The sequence below is a fragment of the Nannospalax galili genome, unplaced genomic scaffold (genome assembly GCF_000622305.1).
Source record: "Nannospalax galili isolate Female #2095 unplaced genomic scaffold, S.galili_v1.0 scaffold710, whole genome shotgun sequence".
NCBI lineage: Eukaryota > Metazoa > Chordata > Mammalia > Rodentia > Spalacidae > Nannospalax > Nannospalax galili.
This window is the reverse complement of record NW_008328349.1, coordinates 152,444-170,990: the sequence shown is the minus strand read 5'-3', so window position 1 is coordinate 170,990 and position 18,547 is coordinate 152,444. Positions and strand designations below refer to the sequence as shown.

Here is an 18,547-nt window from a genome sequence, read left to right as displayed (position 1 = left end):
TAAAAACAAAATATTTTTAAAGGATCAATCAATCAATAAATGTTTAAAAGAAAAAGAACCTGATGGAACCGATAAGAAATAGATAAATCCTCAAAGTAGGGTAGGTCAGCACCCACTTCTCAATAATTGATAAAGTAGAAAATCAATGAAGACACAGAAACAGATTTGACCTCATCGACACAGAATGACCCAAAAAATAATATATTTTTTCTCAACTGCACAGGCAACATTTACCAAGATTGGACCACAAAACAGGTCTTATTAATTATAAAAGAATTCAAGACCATAGCCAGCATTGTCAAGGATATGGCACAGGTAGAATTTTCACAATGCAAAATGGTATAAACACTTTTGAAAACTTGGCAGTTTCTTAAAATGCTACAAATATACCTACCAGAGCCAGGTGTGGTAGCCCATGCCTTTAATCCCAGCACTCAGGAGGCAGATCTCTATGAGTTCAAGGCCAGCCTGGTCTACATAGTGAGTTCCAGGCCACCTGGGGCTACAGGGAGGCCCTGCCTCACAAAGACAAAAAAACAAAAACAAAAAACCAAATATACCTATCAATATGGTCCGATCCAGCCATTCTACTTAAGATAATGAATCACTAAAGAGAGAGTGCTTCTATACAAATATTTGCTCGTGAATGTACACAGCTAAGTTTTTAGTAGCCCCAAACCAGAATCAACTGGCAGCTTTGACAGTTAAGTAGATAAATTATGGTATTTCCATGCTGGCAAGATGGCTTATCAGGTTGGGGCACATGCTACCGAGTCCCAAGTTCCTACACGGTAGGAGAGACCAGCACACTTGTTCCATGGCATGTGCCACCCTCCTCCAAAATTAAATAAATGTAACTTGAAGATTAGAATAAAGGAAGCTGCATTCGCCTTGGCCGGGTTACAAAAGTGGGAAGCTTATAAGATAAACTCTGTCACTGAAGCTGCTAAATCTCTGGACTTACTGTTATTCAAAATTTTCTGACATTGTGGAAAGACACGAACATTGTCTACGTTTCTGGCATGGCTTGCTCATGATGGAAGAAGGAGGAAGAAAGCAAGAGAGGAAACCACCCTTCACTGGTCAGCTCCTCAAGTTCCCCACATGCTATGGGGACTCAAGTTCATCTGGTTAAAATCCTCCCTTGCTGTGTCCCTTCATCCTATTAAGCAGCATGTCCTTTATCAATTCCAGCTAGACCTCCACCCCACTAAAAGGGCTTAGACCAGTCTTCAAAACCTGGGCAAACGGTGCAACTTTCCCTGCTCCCGAGACTCTGCCAAAGCAGTGCTTCTCCTTACATGCCAGACCAAAAAACAAACTGTTCTGGTCCTCCCGGAAGGAAGCCAGCATCAACAGCAGCACCTAACCTTCCAACTTCTTCCTGGTTTTGTTTTTTTTAATTTATTTTATTAAAAAACAAGCCGAGGATGGTGGCGCACACCTTTAGTCCCAGCCCTGGGGGAGGCAGAGGCAGGCAGATCTCTGTGAGTTCGAAGCCAACCTGATCTACATAGTGAGTTCCAGGCCAGCTACAAGGAGGGGAAGAAGGAAAGAGACGGGAGGAAAGCCAGCAGGCCAAAGGAACAAGCCAGGAAGTACACTTCTCCAGGGTCTGTGCTTCAGCTCCTGCTTCCAGGCTCTTGCTCTTGAGTTCCTGCCTTGGCCTATAATGAACTGTAAACTGTAAGCCAAATAAACTCATTCCTCCCCTACTTGGTTTTGGTCAGAGTGTTTTAATACCGCAACAGAAATATAAAATTCCACCCTTCTAACCATATCTCAGTGCCCAGCTGGTAACCCTTGAATCCCCACTGACTTTGTTCTGTGCTCTGCAGCAGGAACAGGGATAAATGGGTTGCACCTCGGTGCCGCCTTTGAGAAGACCACTACCACTCACTGGCTGTGTCATTCCTCAAAAGTCTGTGACTCCTGCCTTTGCTTTGCCATTAGGAGGATGGGAACATGTGGAAATGGTGGTCCACATCTGTAATTCTACCACTCTGGAAGATTGCTGGGGTGTTGAGACCACCCTGGGCTACACAGTGAATTCCAGGCCAGCCAGGGATACATAGCCAGACTCGAGTCTAAAAAAAATAAGAGCCAAGCGCCAGGGGTATGGCTCAGCAAGCAAAGTGTTTGCTGTACATGTCTGAAGGCCAGAGTTCAGATCCCCAACACCCATGAAAATACCGGGTGGGGGGCTGAAGAGATGGCTTAGCAGTTAAGAGCACTAACTGCTCTTGCAGAGGACCTGGGTTTGATTCCCAGCACCCACATGGCAGCTACGAACCGTCCTTAACTCCAGTTCAGGGGACTCTGACACCCTCTTCTGACCTCCGTGGCATTACACGACATGGGTGCACTCACATGCATGCAGGCAATACACTCATACACACAAAATAAAAATAATAAATATTTTTTGAAAAAGAAAATACTGGGTGGGCATGGCAGCCCTGGGCAGACAGGGTCTCTGAGCAAGCTGGCTAGAAAGTCTGCCTCAATGTATAAGGTAAAGAGTGATCCAGGGCTGGGCATGGTGGTGCACACCTTTGGCCCCAGCACTCTGGAGGGAGGCAGAGGCAGGTGGATCTCTGTGAGTTCAAGGACAGCCTGGTCTGCATAGGGATTTCCAGGCCAGCTGGGGTTACAGGGAGACCCTGTCTCAACAAAAAAGAGTGACGGAGGAAGAGTCCTGACACCAGCCTCTGCCTCCACATACACACAAGCACACATGCCCACTCACGTGAACATGCATACACACACACACCCCATACATACAGATGAAAAAAAGTGGAAATAGTAGAACAAACCTCAAACTTTTATGAGAAACTGCTGTGAGTCACTTAAATTGTGCCATGTAACTAGGGACCACGACGTGATAACCAGCTTCTCTGTTTTCTTTTTTGCATATGGTGCTGGGGATCAAACCCAGGGCCCGTGCATTTGAGGCAAGAGCACTACCACTGAACTATACACCCCCAGCCCACACTGTGCTATTTCTTAACTTAAATCAGGCTCTTCAAAGGAAGGCGGCTGTGGGCCTGAGGCCTGCTTGGGGAAAAGAGCAGAGAATTAGCCTGGGCCTGTATAACCTGTTACATGCATGTCACACCACACACACACACACACACACACACACACACACACACACAGAGGCAGCTCACATGCCTGCCTACTTTGACTCCCCTCCTGTCAAGATGATTCCTGATCTTTTTGGTGTGTGTCCAGTTTGTGAAGGGTTTCAGTTTCCTCTCCCCTTAGCTGAGAGTTAAGACTCCTCCATCCACACACAGTTCTACCACACAGCCCCAAATTACTGAACTCAAAAGATCTGGAAGATTGGGCTGGCCCTTTCTTTCATGATTCTGATTAAAATAGGCCCCAGAGGTGGTGGAGCATTTTCCTGGGCCTAAAGCCAGTCCCAATCCTGCCATGTTGCTCTTCACACTGGTGTCCTGTTACTTCAAGGGCTTAGGGTCTGCTTTTGAAGGGAAGGGAGAGGTGGCACCAAGATCCTCTGAGTGGAAATTCTTTTGACTTGGTAGCTGCTAATGGCAGGAGGCTGAGAGGCTAAGGTTGGTTCAGTGTGTCACCTGACCCCAGAAATAGGAGCAATTTTAGATCGTTCTACCTGACCCTGAATTTTAGTGACTTCATCTTCCAAGGGCCTGTGTTGTTTATCCAGCCAAATGCCCAGTAGAGGTTAGACACTTAAACCCTTGTTGCCCGGGTGACTGCACCAATAGATGCACCCCATTCTGGTAGAGAACAGAAGGATCTGTGAGGCCAGGCCCCACCCAGGAGGCACTTAAGACCTTTTCAATCTTTCCCAATTGTGCTTCTGCAATGAATATCCTTTGTTCCTAAATCCTTGACTGCACCTCTTGATTATTTCCTTAGGATATTTTCCTAGAAGTGGGATTACTAGGTTGAAGTGTGTGCACTTTTTTAAAGTACTTGATGCACAGCCTTTCTAGCAGCGTATAAGTGAGTCACTTTCCCACAGCATCATCAGACTCATTATTGCTATTATTCATTCGTTCACTTATTCATTAATTCATTTTGCCCTCCTGATTAAAAAAAAAGTTTATTTGTATCTCTCTGGGGACTCCTTTGATTGAGATTAAACTATTTTGAAGAAATACTCTGAGGAGTCTGGAGAAATCCTGTGAGGACTAGAGATCAGTGAAATCTCCATCCAGTGACATGAAGTCAAAGGAGTCTGTCTGTCCTGCCACGTGGCTGAACCTACAGATGTGGGCTAAGCATCAGAGCCTTGCTGGAGAGCTCCCTGAGGTGTGTGTGCTTCCTCTGTCTGTGTCCATGGCCTAATGGAGGGTGAATTTTATAGAAGCGGTGAAAACATGTATACATATCTTGAAAGACCGAAAGGAAAGGGACAAACTAGAGAGAGAACTTCAACTCATATACAGAAGAGGCAAAGTGCGTGGAGAAGTGCATAGACTCCTGTAAAATCCAAAACAAGCTAAGCACTATCTAATTTCAAAAGGGAAGAATTGGGTACACTTAAGCAAAACCAAAGTCCAGCAAGTACCTCAAGGCTGGACCTCTGGGACTCACTCATGATCTTCTCTGGTTCTGCCATCCACAGCACGCATGGCTTGTCTCAGGCCAGCTCCACTCTGCAACTGCCCTTAATGGTGGTTCCATGGTCCTGGCATCTCCAATATGCAGGGGTCTCTACTAAAACTGAGGCTGCACCTTCACCAATGACCCTTGCTGCCTTCTCACAGGGCCAAGCCCCAACTCCTCGCCAGGACTCCTTCATGGCCCCCAAACCAGTACCAACTAGGAGATTCTTATACATTATCAAGTCCTGCTTCCAGTTTGAGATGGAGTCACAGGCCCCTCTGGATCACAGCTTCTTTGTGCTGACCCTGAGGAAATACTTTCCAGAAGACTCCACTTCAGTGATGCTGGTCTCTTGTCACTCACAGCAGATTTTTAGCTCCAGTTGAACAGCATCGATTATCCCAGGTGCCACTTCCAAAAACTTCTAATTCATAATATATCACACAAACAGCCCTGATAGAGCCTTTGCTTCACAATCCAGGCCTCCATCATCCACATTTCTTTTTATCATAACTATTCCAAACTCCACAGTAACAGCTCACTAAGCTCTGAGCACTCAATGGCTTTTCCATCCCAAAGTTGCAAACACTTCCACAATCCACCCAGACACATATGGTCAGGTCCATCACAGCAATACCCCACTCCTGGTAACAATTTTTGTTCTAGTTACTTTCAATTGCTATGATAAAAACACTGACCAAAACCAACTTAAGGAATAAAGGGTTTATTTCTCTTACATCTCCTGGGTCACAGTTCATCAGGGAGCCCATGGTAGAAACTCAAGGCAGGAACCTGGAGGCAGGAGCTGGAGCACAGGCCATGGAGGAATGCTGCTTACTGGCTTCCTCCCCTGGTCTGTGCTCAACCTGCTTTCTTATTTCAGACAACCTGCCCAGGGGTGGCATCCCCCACCATGGGATGGACCCTCCCACATCACTCAACAGTCAAGAAAATACCCCTCAGACTTGGCCACAGGCCAATCCAATGGAAGCAGTTCCCCATTGAGGCTTGCTCTACCCAGGTGTGTAAGGTTGACAACTAAAGCATCCAGTATAGCATCCAAATGCGGGCCCTCATGCTTTACATCTCCCCACTCCTTTATTCTCTTTTTGAGTCAGGGTTCCACTGTGTTCCCAAAGCTGGTCTCAAACTCCTGAGGTCAAATCATGTCCCTACCTCAGCCTCTTTCCTACCCAGACTACAGGCACACACTATATGCCCAGTGGGCCAAGAGTTTTGGAAGTGATTTCAAAAGTTGGTTATGGTAGCTTATGCTTGTAAGCCCAGGATGTGAGAGGCTAAGGCAGGAGGATTGCTACGAGTTCAAAGCCAGCCTGGGATATAGAAGGAGACCCTTTTCCAACTCTCTTCCTCTCCTCAGAGAACTGATTCTAATACCTTAGGACACATCAAAATCACTGAGAAGCTTAAAAGGAGAAATGAAGGGGTTGGAGAGATGGCTTAGCAGTTAAGAGCACTGGCTGCTCTTGCAGAGGACCCAGGTTCGATTCCCAGCACCCACATGGTGGTTAACAACCATCCATAACTCCAGTTCCAGGGGAATTGATGTCATCTTCTGACCTCCGTGGGCACTGCAGGACAAGGATGCACTTATACACGCAGGTAATACACTTATACACATAAAATAAAAATGAATAAGATTTAAAAATAAGAAATTAAGAGCCAGGTATCACACCTGTAATCACATCCATACTCACACCTGTCAAGATGCTGACATAAGGGGCTGGAGAGATGGTTCAGCGGTTGAGAGCACTGGCTGCTCTTGCAGAGGATACAGTTTTGGTTCCCAGCACCCACATGGCAGCTAACAGCTCTCTGTAATTCCAGTTCCAGGGGATCTGATGCCCTCTTCTGGCCTCTTCAGACATCAAATGATATGGCTGTACTTACATACATTCAGGTAAAACATTCATACTCATAAAATACAAGTAAATAAATAATTTGAAAACATTTTTGTTTATTCTGTTTATGAGTGTTATGCCTGTGTACATAAGTGCACCCGTGTCATGCAGTGCCCTCAGAGATCAGAAGAGGGCATTGTTAGCCACCATGCAGGTGCTGGGAATCGGATCTGAGTCCTCTGCAAGAGCAGCCAGTGCTCTTAACTGGTAAGTCATCTCTCCAGCTCCCCCTGGACTTTTTGATGCTCTTAACAAGTTGTAAATCTTCTGGGGGAGACACACTCATCTGGCTTCCCCGTTGGGTGTCCTCTACACTCTTCCTTACTCCTCTAAGACAGAATTTCTCACTGAACCAGAAGCTTGCTGTTTTTTATATGGGTTCTGAAATTTGAACTCAGGTCTTCCTGCTTGCATAATACGTTCCTGAACGAGCTGTCTCCCCAATCTTACCGCTACTTCACTTCCCAAGTACTGGAATTACAGACATGCGCCACGCTTCTAGGTGATTCCTAAGTTCCGCTCTAAAGACAAATTTTGGGGTGTTTATTGACTAAATGAATATCTGGCTTGTTGTTTTGTTTTGGTCTTTTTGAGACAGGGTCCCCCTAGCCCCAGCTGGCCAGGAACTCACTCTGTAGACCAGACTGGCCTCAAACTCACAGAAATCCCCTTGCCTTTGCCTCCTGAGTGCTGGAACTAAGGGCGTGCGCCACCACAACCGGCTCTGGCTTGTTTTTTAATGGAGTTGGGACTAATGTTTTTAAGTTTTAAAATACTTAGTAATGTTTTGTATTTCTGAGACATTCCTTTTCTTCTTTCACTCCATACGGCCCATGGGCTTCAACTCTGGTTTTTCAGCCCTCACAAGAACTCAGTGCAGTTGCACACACCCAGTGTTCTCTTCTCACACCCTTGTGATTCCTGGGCCTCCTCTGGCAGATCTGGGGATTTCTTTTGTTTTTAAAGATGTGTGTGTGTGTGTGTGTGTGTGTGTGTGTGTGTGTGTATGTGTGTGTGTAGGCCAGCAGAAGGCAACAGATCCTCTGGAGGAGGGTTACAGGTAGTTGTGAGCCATTTGACATGGGAGCTGGCAAACCTTACTCTGGAAGAGCAGGAAGTGCTCTTAACCTCTGAGCTGTCTATCCGACCCCTGGGACTTTCTTTTGTAAATGACATTTAGCAAGCCTTTCTTGGTTATACGGTCTTTCAAAGAACATCTGCTGCTGTTCTAGGTGGCCCAGAACCCCCAGAACCCCCTGGCATATTATTATAGCCCACAGTTGGGTATTTCTTTTAATATTTTATTTATCATTTTTATTTTATGTGTATGAGTGTATTGCCTACATGTAGGTAAGTGCACCCGTGTCGTGCAAATGCCCTCGGAGGACAGAAGAAGCTGTCAGATTCCCTGGAACTGGAGTTACAGATAGTTGTTAGCCGTCATTTGGGTGCTGGGATTCGAACCAGGGTCTTCTGCAAGAACAACCAGTGTTCTTAACTGCTGAGCCATCTCTCCAGCCCACAGTTGGGTATTTCTCATGCTCCGGTCTGCATCGCTCTTCACCCAATTTCATCTGCCTATCTGCATGTATGTACTTTTGATGCTAGAAGGTCTTGGAATGTGATGGTAATTAAGAACTTTGGAGCAGGAAAAACTGTGAGACAAGAGATAGGTATGGGGGAGGTGAGCAAGAGTCTCCCCCACCCCCTGCAGTGACCCAGGATAGAAGTCTTTGTTTTCCAAACATTACATTCCTGTAACCTTTGCCCAATAGAGAAATCTCTGTTTCCCAAGGACTTCCCATTTCAATAACCTTTGCAACTCTATGTTATCTTACTTACCATGTATATACTATGTACCATTTGCTTGCATTCCTAACATATGAGTATAAAAACCCTCCACAACTTGAACAAGGGGTCTGACTCCTTTACAGAAGGGATCTGTGGGTCAGTCCCCCTAGCGTCAAATTAAACCTCCCTCTCCTCACCTGATTTTGGCTGTTGATCTCTGATTTTTTTCTGTAACAATGCAAGTACTATGTTTGGCGTGGTAGTCCACGCCTTTAGTCCCAGCACTCGGGGAGGCAGAGGCAGGTGGATCTCTGTGAGTTCAAGGCCAGCCTGGTCTTCATAGTGAGTTCCAGAAAAGCTGGAGCTACAGGGAGACCCTGTCTTAAGACCAAAAAAAAAAAAAAAGAAAAGAAAGAAAAACAATACATGTACCACCATCAATCTCAAATACTAAGCTTTTGACCTTGTTCATCTGGGCTTTGCCTCAGAGAAAGGCTCCACCCAGTTACTCAAGCCAGAAACCCCTTCATTCTTTCATCTGGGCATCAAGTGCACCTTTAGTCCCAGCACTTTTAGAAACTGAGGTAGGAGGATCCCTTGAGTCTAGGAAGCTCAAAAACTATCGGCCAACAGGGCAAAACCCAGTCTCAAAATAGGGCTGGGGATGTAACTCAGTTGGTAGAGTGTTTGCCTAACACACACCAAACCCTGAGTTTGACCCCTATCGCCACATAAACCTGATATGGTAGCATAGGCCTGTAATCCAAGCTCTCTGGAGGTGGAGGTAGAAAGATCAGGAGTTCTGGGTCATCCTCCACTGTGTCAACCCTGTCTCAACAAAACGAAACAAAACCCAAAACAAACAAAACCAGAATTCTGCATTCATTTAAAATCTCTAGGGAAGGGACTGGGAGATGACTCAGCAGTTAAGAGCTCTTGCAGCTCTTGCATTGGACCCAGGTTCAATTCCCAGCACCCACATGGCCACTAACAACCATCCATAACTCCAGTTCCAGGGGATCCCATGCCCTAATCTGGCTTCTGCAGGTATGCATGCACAAGTGCACGTACATGTGTTGCACCCTGATCCTGCAACCCCCAATGACCACAAAGGAGTCCGGAGAGCGTGCAAAAGCAAAGTGCCTTTATTTGGGCTTGAGCTTGGGCCCTCAGATTTCACCGACGCAGCGGATCTGTACTGAGAGCCCCAATCTAGGGTGGGGTAGGTTTTTATAGGGAAGTTTCACAGATGCCCACGTGCCAAGCATCCTTTAAAATGATTGGATGGTCCTATGCCCTGAGTACAGGGAGGATTCTTATTGGTAGGGGCTGTCTTTAGGGTATCAGAATGTGCTGTTATCTGTGGGGCCAGAAGTTTCTGTTTTCACCTTTTAAGGCTACTATATGCCCAGGCTTGCTTGATCTATAGCTCTCCGGGATGGGGTGGTAACTGAAGATTACAACATGCCTGGGCATGCCGGGGCTTGCCTGAAACAGCTAGTCAAAATGGAGTTAGTGCCGTCTTAAGCCAAGCAGATTACAGAAGCAGAAAGCAGTTAGACGAGTCAGGGTCTCACATTTTCCCCTCTCCTAGTAACTAGGGATGACCCAATCATGGGTCTGGGTTGGGGTCTCTAGTGAGGGGGTCTATGGGCTGATACTGGGACCTCAGGACCATGAGTTGTACTGCATTCACCCGCTCTCTAACAAAGGCAGTCAGCCGATTGATGATACATGGCCCAACTGGGCCCAGCCAAGGCTGAAAGTAGAGTGGTAAGCCAGGGAGACCAATTGAACAGTTGATCATAACAATTTTGTGGCTTTGTAGGTTGGTATCTGGAGAGGAGTTCCTGGCGGAGGTGTTTGAGGGTTTTTACATTTTCTTCAACAATACTGGACTCATTGACAAAGAAGCAGCAATTTCCCCCCAAAACCATGCAAGTTCCCCCCTGTTCAGCTGTGATTAGGTCCAGAGCTCACCTGTTCTGAAGAACCACTCCTGCAAGTGAATTCATTTGTCATTGGAGGGACTCAAGGCTGTTGGTTGTGGAAGCCATTGCCTGGTCTAACTTGTACTGGAAGTCCCCTGCCAGATGATTGGTTTGAACGCTAGCCGCAGTCGCTGCACTCCTGGCGCGTACTGAGAGGGCGAGTCCCAGACCCACTAACAGGGAAACTCCGCAATTGGTCATAGAGGAGAAGAGCAGCCTCTTCCTCCCTCAAACAAGTACACCTGGGGGGTGATGATTACTGGAACACAACAGGCAGGCTGAGAGGAATTAACGCAGGTCAAAATGTCTCCCCCACACCAGAGAAAAAGGGGAAGGCAGTTCCAGAAAGAGTCACATTAGCAAGGAACTTCTAATGGGCAGGAACGGCTTCACCAGAAATGCAAAGCGGGTAGTCAGGTGATTGTTCAAACAGGGGAACGCCCACCAAATGGGCATCAGAGGAGCTATTTCCTGGAGCCTTAGAGAGAGTAGCATTAACTGGTACTGCAGTCAGCAAGGGTCTATTGCTAGATGTACAAAGAAAGCAATTAGAGGCATTGGGGTGGTTGGTGAAGGGTAAAAAGTCCACCACATATTGTATATATTGATTCCAGGACATGGTTGATTTTATCTGCTCCTCCGTTTGTTTTTCCTGTACAATAATGCTATGATGGGTCAGTATAGGCGGGAAATGTGGAAATCAGCAGTGGGGTAACTGGTGACTCCCCCTGGGTAGAACTTTCCTACTACCCCAGTATGCCAGCATGCGTCCCAGGGATCTGCAACATATATTTGGGAATAAGGTTGACCGTTTTCCAGTAGGAATATGGACCTCTCCTCTGTAATCCCTGTTTGTCCCCAGGTTAGGCCTGTCTCTAGCTTGCAGAAGTAGCGGCACCCTCTGTAGAGGGTGCTGTCTTTTAAACATGACAAGTCTGTCTGCCGATAAGGAAAGCAGACATATTCGTCATTTGTGTGGCTACTGGCATTGGGGTACACTATGATGTCTAGGGGTTCTCGGCAGCCAATCACCTGGTTTCTCCCCTGGTACATTTCCTTGAAAGAGAATCTCCAGAGCACAGTGTTGGGAAGGTTAGGGTGGGCTTGCCAGAGGACAATATAGAAGCCGTTAAAAACAATAAAGTCTTAGCTTGAGAGGGTTGTCCATGTCCTGTGGACTTTCCATGTTTCAGGATCCGGTGCAGTGATCGGTGGAGGGCGAAGGTGGTCTGGGTCTGGGTGTGGGCTCGCTAGCCAGTCGTGGGTGTGATGAATCCAGGTGTTAACTCCATCTACTTTCACTGCAGTCGGGGTAGTCAGGAGCACCATGTACGGTCCTTTCCAGCGAGGTTCTAGGGTCTCATGGCTGTGTCTGCGGATGTAGCCCCAATCACCAGGCTGGTAGTTGTGTGGGGTAGGAGGAGAAGCAGTCTCATAAATAGCTTTCAGACAGGGCCACATGTCCTTGTGGGCATGTGCCACAGCCTCAAGAGAAGCAAGCAATTGACGGTTATCAGACTCAGCAATTAATTCACCTTTTAAATTGGGGAAGATGGGAGAGGGTCTTCCAAACATGATTTCAAATGGAGTTAAACCTAACAGGTAGGGTGAGTTTCTCACCCTATATAGAGCAAAGGGAAGGAGAGCTACCCAGTCCCCACCAGTCTCCATGGTTAATTTAGTAAGGGTCTCTTTTAGGGTTCTATTCATCCTCTCTACCTGTCCAGAGCTTTGGGGCCTGTACACACAGTGTAATTTCCATTTTGCCCCCAATATTTTGGCTAACTCTTGTGTTACCTGAGAGGTGAAGGCCGGTCAGAAGAGCCAGCACACCATACCTTGGAAGAATGTCTTCCAGTAGCTGCTTAGCAACCCTTTGCACAGTCTCATGCTTGGTGGGGTACACTTCAGTCCATCCTGAAAAAGTATCTGCCAGAACTAAAAGATACTTATAACCATATTTTCCCAGTTTTATCTCTATAAAGTCAATTTCCCAGTGGGCTCTGGACTTGGAGCCTTTCAACCAGGTCCCCTGTTCTTTGGGAAGGTTCTCAGCATTTGTCAGCCTACAGCTAAGACATTTGGAGGTGATTGAATCGACATGATCAGGGGTTCAGAACCTTGAGATAGGCGTTTCTTAGGAGGTCTTCTGTCTTTCGAGTGCCCAGGTGGGTGGTCCGGTGGATGTGATTGAGATCCTTGGCTAGGTTACTTGGCAGGATAATCCTGCAGTCCCCTGTATGCCACCAAGCATCAATCTTTTGGGTCATGGGAAGTTTGTGTATCACCTTCATATCTTCCTGAGAATAATCAGGTTGGTCTGGTAGCATGGGTGGCTCTGGGTCTGGCAGATGGATAGCCAGGACTAAGGTTGCTTTCAGAACCGTCTCTTTGGCAACCTGGTCTGCCTTCCGGTTTCCTCAGGCTATAGGCATATCTGTCTTTTGGTGCCTGGGGCAATGGATGATAGCCAGTTTCTTGGGTAGCCATAGGGAAGCCAGTAAGTCTAGGATTTCTTGTTTATTTTTAAATAGTCTTCACCTCAGCTGTGAGCAGCCCCCTCTCCTGGTAGATGGCCCCATGTACATGGGCTGTGGCAAAGGCATACCCACTATCCATATACATGTTCAATTTTCTGTCCCTGCCTAATTTAAGAGCCTCGGTCAAGGCTATCAGCTCAGCCCTCTGGGCTGAAGTCCCCACAGGTAGAGCCGCTGCCCAGACAGTTTCAGTTACTACTGCTGCCCCCACATACCTCTGTCCATTTTGCACAAAACTGCTGCCATCAGGAAGCGGCTGATCGGTCAGGTCTTTTCTGAGCCTGTGCACTTGGCTCAGGATTCCCACGCAATCATGCAAAGGCATGTCCAGGTCCAGATCAGGCAGCAGGGTGGCTGGATTGAGGGCCAGGTCTTCATGGAGAGCCTCATCAAACAGGGTGGGTGAATTTTTGAATCCCTGCGGCAGGTGGGTCCAAGTCAGCTGCCCGTTGAAGCCAATCTCCTGGTCTTGCCATTCGAAAGCAAAGAAGAGCTGGCTCTCTTTGGCCAGAGGCAGGCTAAAGAAGGCATCTTTCAAGTCTAATACCATGTACCAGTTTCTGGAAGGAGAGTGTAAGGATTAGGTACCATTGGATGAACATCCATAACCCGCTTGTTTACCTCTCTCAAGTCCTAGACTGGCCGACAGTCGGTTGAATTTGGCTTTTTGACCAGCAGGAGGGGGTATTCCAAGCCGATCGGCAAGGCACCAAGACGCCTTGATCCCTCAGGTGTTGGATATGAGGAGTGATCCCCAGCCTGGCCTCCTGGGACATAGGGTACTGTTTAACTCTGGCCAGTAGGATTCCAGGCTTAAGCTCAATCCAGATGGGGGCTGGTAGGCAGTCAGCCCCATGTCCCCTGTCTCAGCCCAGGCTGTGGGGAACTCCTTTAGCCAGGTGGAAACATCCTCCTCTGGTGTTTTTGATGTAACCTAAACTCATCTTCCAGTTGTAGGGTGAGTACCTGGATCGGGTGGCCTTCTTGGTCAGTCATTTGGGCCCCACTAGGGGTGAAATGAATGTGGGCTCCAATTTTGGTGAGCAAGTCTCTGCCCAGGAGTGGGTAGGGGCACTCTGGCATGACCAGGAAGGAGTGGGACACCCGGCCCTTGCCCACATCCACTTTTCTTTGGGTGGCCCATGAGTATTGGTTCATGCCAGTTGCACTCTGTACCCAGGACTTTTTATGTGATAGTTTTCCTTGGGGCTCAGTTAATACCAAGTGTTGGGCACCCATGTCTACATGGAAGCTCATGGGCATCCCCTCCACTTTGAGGGTTACCCCAGGTTCGGGGAGGGGATCCGAACCCCAACCCCCTTAGTCGCTCATTTCTCCAAGCTTGAGGATTTGCACTCCTTCTCGGGCCCTGCTTCACCCAGCAGGTTTTTCTGGGCAATCTTTCATCCAGTGGCCCTTTTGCAATAGGCACATTGGTTCCTCTGTAACCTTGGGCACCCTTCCCGGGGTTTCCTACCTGAGTCCACAGAGAGGTAGCTCAGTTGGCATTCCCGCTCATCAGGCAACTTTGTAGTCATAGCCCAGAAGGATCTTAGCAAAGTCTCGGGTCTGCTTGGCGATAGCAGTGGCTGCGGCTCAAGCCTGTTTGTCTTCTGGGCTTTCTCTGCCACTGCCAAAAGCTCCGGTAGAGTCTTATCAGCCAATTTATCTAGTTTTTGTAACTTGCACCTAATGTTGGGTGCTGACTGGTTGACAGAGGCCAATACAACTGCATACTTGTTTTCTTCTGCCTCTTGTTTCTGGTGCCTATGGGTGTGTAAGTGCAGAACGCCTTTAAAAAGGCTGCTGGGGATTCTGTCTTTTCTTGTTTCACATCACTAATCTTAGCCAAATTAGTCAGGCGCCTTGCAGCAGCCAGGAGACCCCCCCCCATTAGAGTCTGGTGGTAGACCTGAAGCCTCTCCTTACCTTCTGCCACATTGAAGTCCCAGTTTGGTCAGACTAACGGGAAGGCTTCATCAATCAGCGCCTGGTTGGTGGTGGGGTTCCCATCCACCCCGGGGACCAGCTTCCAGGCCTCAGTTTGGATCTGGTCCCTCTCCTCGGTGGTAAATGGAACCTGTAATAGCTGCTGGATGTCATCCCAAGTGGGCTGATGGGTTAAAAGAACAGACTCTAACAGATCAATAAGGCCCTGTGATTTCTCAGAGAATTTGGCCGTTTGCAATTTCCAATTGTAGAGGTCACTGGTGGTGAATGGCCAATATTGCATTTGTTGGTTTCCTGCCTCATTAAGGGGTCCCACTTCCCTTAAGGGAAGGACAGTGGAGTCTGCCACTGCTTGTGGCTGTCCTCTCTGGACCCTCCTCTGAGTTTGAGGGGGGTCTCATTCCTAGGGGCTTGGGCTGCCTCAGCCTCTCCTGGGGGCTCTAAACACCCAGGTTGTGCCAGCAGTGTGGGCAGATATGGGGGCGGCTCACACAGAAGTTCTTCCTCCGTTCTGCCCTGGAGGGCAGGATAAAGTGGGGTGGACAGTTTGGTTTCACTTTTTTGCCATTCATCCTGGCACAGGGTGAGGATAGCTGTCTTTGAACCTTTGCGGTGGTAAAAATGGTTTGAGCCATTGGGCGGGGGGCTCTTCAACCAGGGCCTGCCAGGTGGCAACATAAGGAACCTGGTCGGGGTGTCCTGGCTGCCCGAATATAATATTTTTAACCTTGAAAATACTGGGGAGGTCAAATGTTCCCCCTTTCGGGCATCCAGCATCAAAGATTGGACATTCATTCCTGCAAAGGACAAAGAGTCTGCTCTTTTTGACCTCCAGCCCTTGTCCTCTAGCCTTCTTTTTGAAGTCAGAAAAATGATCCTGGAAAAGACTCAAAGGTGTTACTTAATTTTGTCCCATGTCCTCGAGTAAGTAAGTCACAAATAACACGGAAAACACAAAGACACATACTGACAAAACAATACTTCCAGGTACCTTAAAGAAGAACTGAAAGTGGGATGTCTGCCTCTCACCACTCCGCGGGCGTGACCCGCCTTTCCCTTCCAAAGTTACAAGTGGGATCCAATCGCTATCCGGTGGGTCCGGGACGTCTCCCGAGTCCCACAGCCTGGGGTCTTCCAGCGCGTCCACCTAGACCGCCAACAGGCTAACAAGGTAACTGGGCCCAAAACCAAGTGTGCGCAACACACACAAACAAAAGGACAAAGACACTTACCCGCCAGACCAGGCTCAACACTCCAGGGGTCCTGTGGGGGGGTCTTGGGGAATCCCAGACAACCCCCAAATGTTGCACTCTGATCCTGTGACCCCCCCAACGCCCACCAAGGAGACCAGAGAACGTGCAAAAGCAAAGAGCCTTTATTCGGGCTTAAGCTTGGGCCCTCAGATTTCACCCAACGCAGAGGATCCATCGGTGGGGTAGGTTTTTATAGGGAAGTTTCACAGACGTCCACGCGCCAAGCATCTTTTAAAATGATTGGGTGGTCCTATGCCCTGAGTATAGGGAGGATTCTTATTGGTAGGGGCTGTCTTTAGGGTATCAGAATGTGCTGTTATCTGTGGGGCCAGAAGTTTCTGTTTTCACCTTATAAGGCTACTATATGCCCAGGCTTGCTTGATCTATAGCTTTCCAGGATGGGGGTGGTAACTGAAGATTACAACATGCCTGAAACAGCTAGTCAAAATGGAGTTAGTGCCATCTTAAGCCAAGCAGATTACAGAAGCAGAAAGAAACGGTTAGAGACAAATTAGGGTCTCACACATGCATGCAGGCAAAATTTTAATCCCAGCACTCAGGAGGCAGAGGCAGGCGGATCTCTATGACTTCAAGGCCAGCCTGCTCTACATAGTGAGTTCCAGGACAGCTGGGGCTACAGGGAGACACTGTCTGAAAAACACCCCCCCCCAAAAAAAACAGAAAACAACAAAAAAAAAACCACTCATACACATAAAATAAAAATTAATTTAAAACTTTATTTTTTTAGTTCTATTTTATGTATGTATAAGGGGTGTATTGTCTGCATGTGCGTTCTGTACACCCGTGTCATGCGATGCCCACTGAGGTCAGAGGAGGCATTGGATTCTCCTGGAACTGGAGTTAGGAAGCTTGTCAACAGCCATGTGGGTGCTGAGAATTTAAACCCGGTCCTCTGCATGAACAGCCCACTGTCTCATAACCACCGAGTCATCTCTCCATCCTCTTAATTTTTTTTTTTTAATTACTGAGAAAACCAGACTACAAACTGGAAATTCTTACCTTTTTGAGTTTATTTTCGGGGAAGAGGGGTTGGAAATGATCAATCAGTTCTTTATTCTTAGGGTCCCACGTTCTTTAATGGCTCAACTCCCTCTGTCTCTCTAGTCAGTACCTTAGTTTGGGATTCCTGCTGGCCTTCCTCGTCTCCTCCAATCTGTTCTCCCCAAAGCAGTGTAATGTTTTTAAAGCTAACTTCCATGTTTGACGTTAAAAGGCTCTCTGGCCGGGCTGGTTCCGGGTGCCTCCTGTGCAGCCGGATCTCCACCCACAGGTCCCGCTGTGCTCCGCCCCACCGAGGCCCGTGTCCACGCCCCGCCCTTCTCAGCCAGCGCCGCGGGGCCCTCCTCCGTGTCGCCCACGTGCTCGCCGCTTTCCCTCGGGACCCGGGTCTCCGGTTGCAGCTCCGAATGAGGGGAGCGCAGCTGCGACGTGCACTGTGCGGAGGCCCCAGCGCTGGGGTCGCCATACAGCCTCCGCAGGGAAGACGTGCCGCGCGGCGCCGGGCCGAGCGAACTCCACGGAGCCCGGGACGTTAGTTACGCAGTGTTGCCTGGGGACCCCTCCACCCCGGATTTAGAGCGGAGGTGTCTGCTCCTGTCCTCTCTAGCCCTTCCCAGGGTGACAGTGACGTGTCCACCTCCCGGCCCGCGGCGGGCAGCAACGCCGAGGGGGGCGGAGAGGCGGAGAGGACGTGGGCGCGGTCCTCCCCGGACCTGCTGCGGCGGCGACTCCAGGATCCGCCCGGAGTCATCAGGCTGCAGCACCTCCCGGGCACCTACCTGGCCGCCTCCCGGGCACCTGGCCGCCTCCCGACTTTCCGGAATGGAAATGGGGAGGACGCCTTCCGGGTTCCCGCAGGGCGGTGTCCTGGCAGACACGGGGACAGTGGTGCCGCGTGGCCTGCAGCTTCCGCTTTCAGGACGGAGTGCAGCCGCCGCCCTGCTGCATCCCAACCTTGAGGGCCCCAGGTGCCGTTTGTCACCTGGTCCTGCCGGTTGGAGGCCAGTGGACACGCGGTCCTTCCCACCGGGTTGTCCCCGCCCGGCTCGTCGCGGTGGCGTCACGGCCATGCCAGCGCCTGCACCGCGCTCAGGTTGCGCGGAAGGGCTGTACCCTCAGGGCTGAGCTCACCGAAGGGCCTGGGTCACAGTGCCAGTCCTGAGTTTTAGTTTTGCCATTTATGACCTGTAACCCTACTGTCCTACAGCTTTCATCTCTGGGTCTGCAGGGAAGCTTCCAAGGGTTGTGAAATTAATTTAAACCACGGTAGGGCATGGTGTGGCGTGCTGTGCTTGTTCAAGTAAGTGATTCTTGGGTATTTTTAAAGGACTTTTAACAGTCCTAATAATTTTTCATTGGAAATACATGAAATAAAAGAACGTTTGAGTGTTTTAGATTTTCAGTGCTGTCAACACAGGGCCGCATGCCCTGCGTGGTGGCACAGGCCTTTAATCTTAGCACTTGGGAGGCAGAGGCAAGCAGAT

The 18,547-nt window shown here is 48.7% G+C and overlaps 1 protein-coding gene across 2 annotated transcripts; it reads right to left on the bottom strand.

Annotated features, from left to right (window-relative positions):
- Nucleotides 1-10,059: 10,059 nt before the first annotated feature.
- LOC115069185 lies at nucleotides 10,060-17,183 on the bottom strand. Of its 2 annotated transcripts, XM_029560421.1 has the most exons (5): nucleotides 17,064-17,183; nucleotides 14,770-15,937; nucleotides 14,318-14,607; nucleotides 13,056-13,400; nucleotides 10,060-11,672 (listed from the first exon to the last, which is right to left on the bottom strand). In XM_029560421.1, the coding sequence occupies exons 3-5, from the start codon at nucleotides 14,347-14,349 to the stop codon at nucleotides 11,447-11,449; spliced, it is 603 nt and encodes a 200-aa protein (XP_029416281.1). In that variant the 5' UTR covers nucleotides 14,350-14,607; nucleotides 14,770-15,937; nucleotides 17,064-17,183; the 3' UTR covers nucleotides 10,060-11,446. The 2 variants fall into 2 exon arrangements, with proteins under 2 accessions (XP_029416281.1, XP_029416273.1); XM_029560413.1 differs by lacking the exon at nucleotides 10,060-11,672 and having other exon boundaries at nucleotides 12,816-13,400.
- Nucleotides 17,184-18,547: the final 1,364 nt, after the last annotated feature.

What these genes read in the sequence shown, in the direction of transcription:
- LOC115069185 (XM_029560413.1), bottom strand. Translation starts at nt 14,349, where the DNA reads ATGCCAACTGAGCTACCTCTCTGTGGACTCAG. An exon ending in CTACCTCTCTGTGGACTCAG is followed by an intron (nt 13,401 to 14,317) that starts GTAGGAAACCCC and finishes CTCTCCTTCCAG; the next exon opens with AAACTGGTACATGGTATTAG.